This window comes from Galeopterus variegatus, unplaced genomic scaffold (assembly GCF_000696425.1).
Source record: "Galeopterus variegatus unplaced genomic scaffold, G_variegatus-3.0.2 Scaffold10576, whole genome shotgun sequence".
NCBI lineage: Eukaryota > Metazoa > Chordata > Mammalia > Dermoptera > Cynocephalidae > Galeopterus > Galeopterus variegatus.
In genome coordinates this window covers 21912-22701 of record NW_007736687.1, presented here as the reverse complement: position 1 = coordinate 22701, position 790 = coordinate 21912, and the positions used below count along the sequence as shown (strand labels likewise).

The following is a 790-nucleotide window of genomic DNA, read 5'->3' as shown; positions in this document are numbered from 1 at the left end:
GTGTGTGCTGTGGGGAGGTCTGTCTTCGACGTCAAGAAGTGAGAGGTGCCCACAGATGTGGGAGTGACAGCTGTGAGTGTTGTGGTAGCAACTTGTGTACTAAGAGAGGATGGACTCATGGCTGTGCTCATCAACAAGGTGCCTGGGGTGGAAAGAGGTGAGCTGAGGGCCGTCGTGGGGGTACTGGAAATGGAGTGTGTGTTTGAAGAACTGAAGCTTGGAGTGCTGTGTGATGTGGTGACATTGGCTTTTGTTACCAGATCAGTGACAGCAGTGGTGGCTGTCTCTGTAGTTGGCTGATAGAGGGAGGTGGGTGTGGGAGTGGTGGCAGTGGCAGGTGTGTGCACTGTCATGGTGGCAGTGGTGATTTCAGTTGTGGACTGTGTCACAGCAGTACTAGGAGCAGTGGGGTAGGTGGTGTCAGATGCAGGGATGGACCTGGCACTGGTCGTAGGCACTGTGGTCATCAAGCTGGGTAGAGGGGAGGTGTTTGTGGTCCCGGTGGTGACGATTTCTGTACTCCAAAGAGGTCTAGAAGATGAAATTCGACTCGTGAGTGACGTGAAAGCGTCGGTTGTGCTGGGAGGAGAGGTGGTGATTGTCCCTGAAGTCACCGGATGCGTGGGAGTGACGGAGGAAGCGACTGTCGGAGTAGTGGTCATTTGGTGTGAGAGAGATTCGGTAGAAACGTCAGTGGTACGAGGCCATGTGGTTTCACCAGTGGACGTGTCACTGGGGGTGGGAGAGGTCATGTGGTTGGTTGCAGTGGCAGCTGGAGTGGGTTTAGGCG

At 54.8% G+C, this 790-nt stretch overlaps 1 protein-coding gene across 1 annotated transcript in view; it reads right to left on the bottom strand.

Annotated features, from left to right (window-relative positions):
• Window positions 1-790, bottom strand: part of LOC103610089 (mucin-3B-like) — a 16071-nt gene that overhangs the window by 8307 nt on the left and 6974 nt on the right. The window contains 1 exon segment of the mRNA XM_008594329.1: window positions 15-579. Coding sequence (XP_008592551.1) covers window positions 15-579 — 565 coding nt within the window.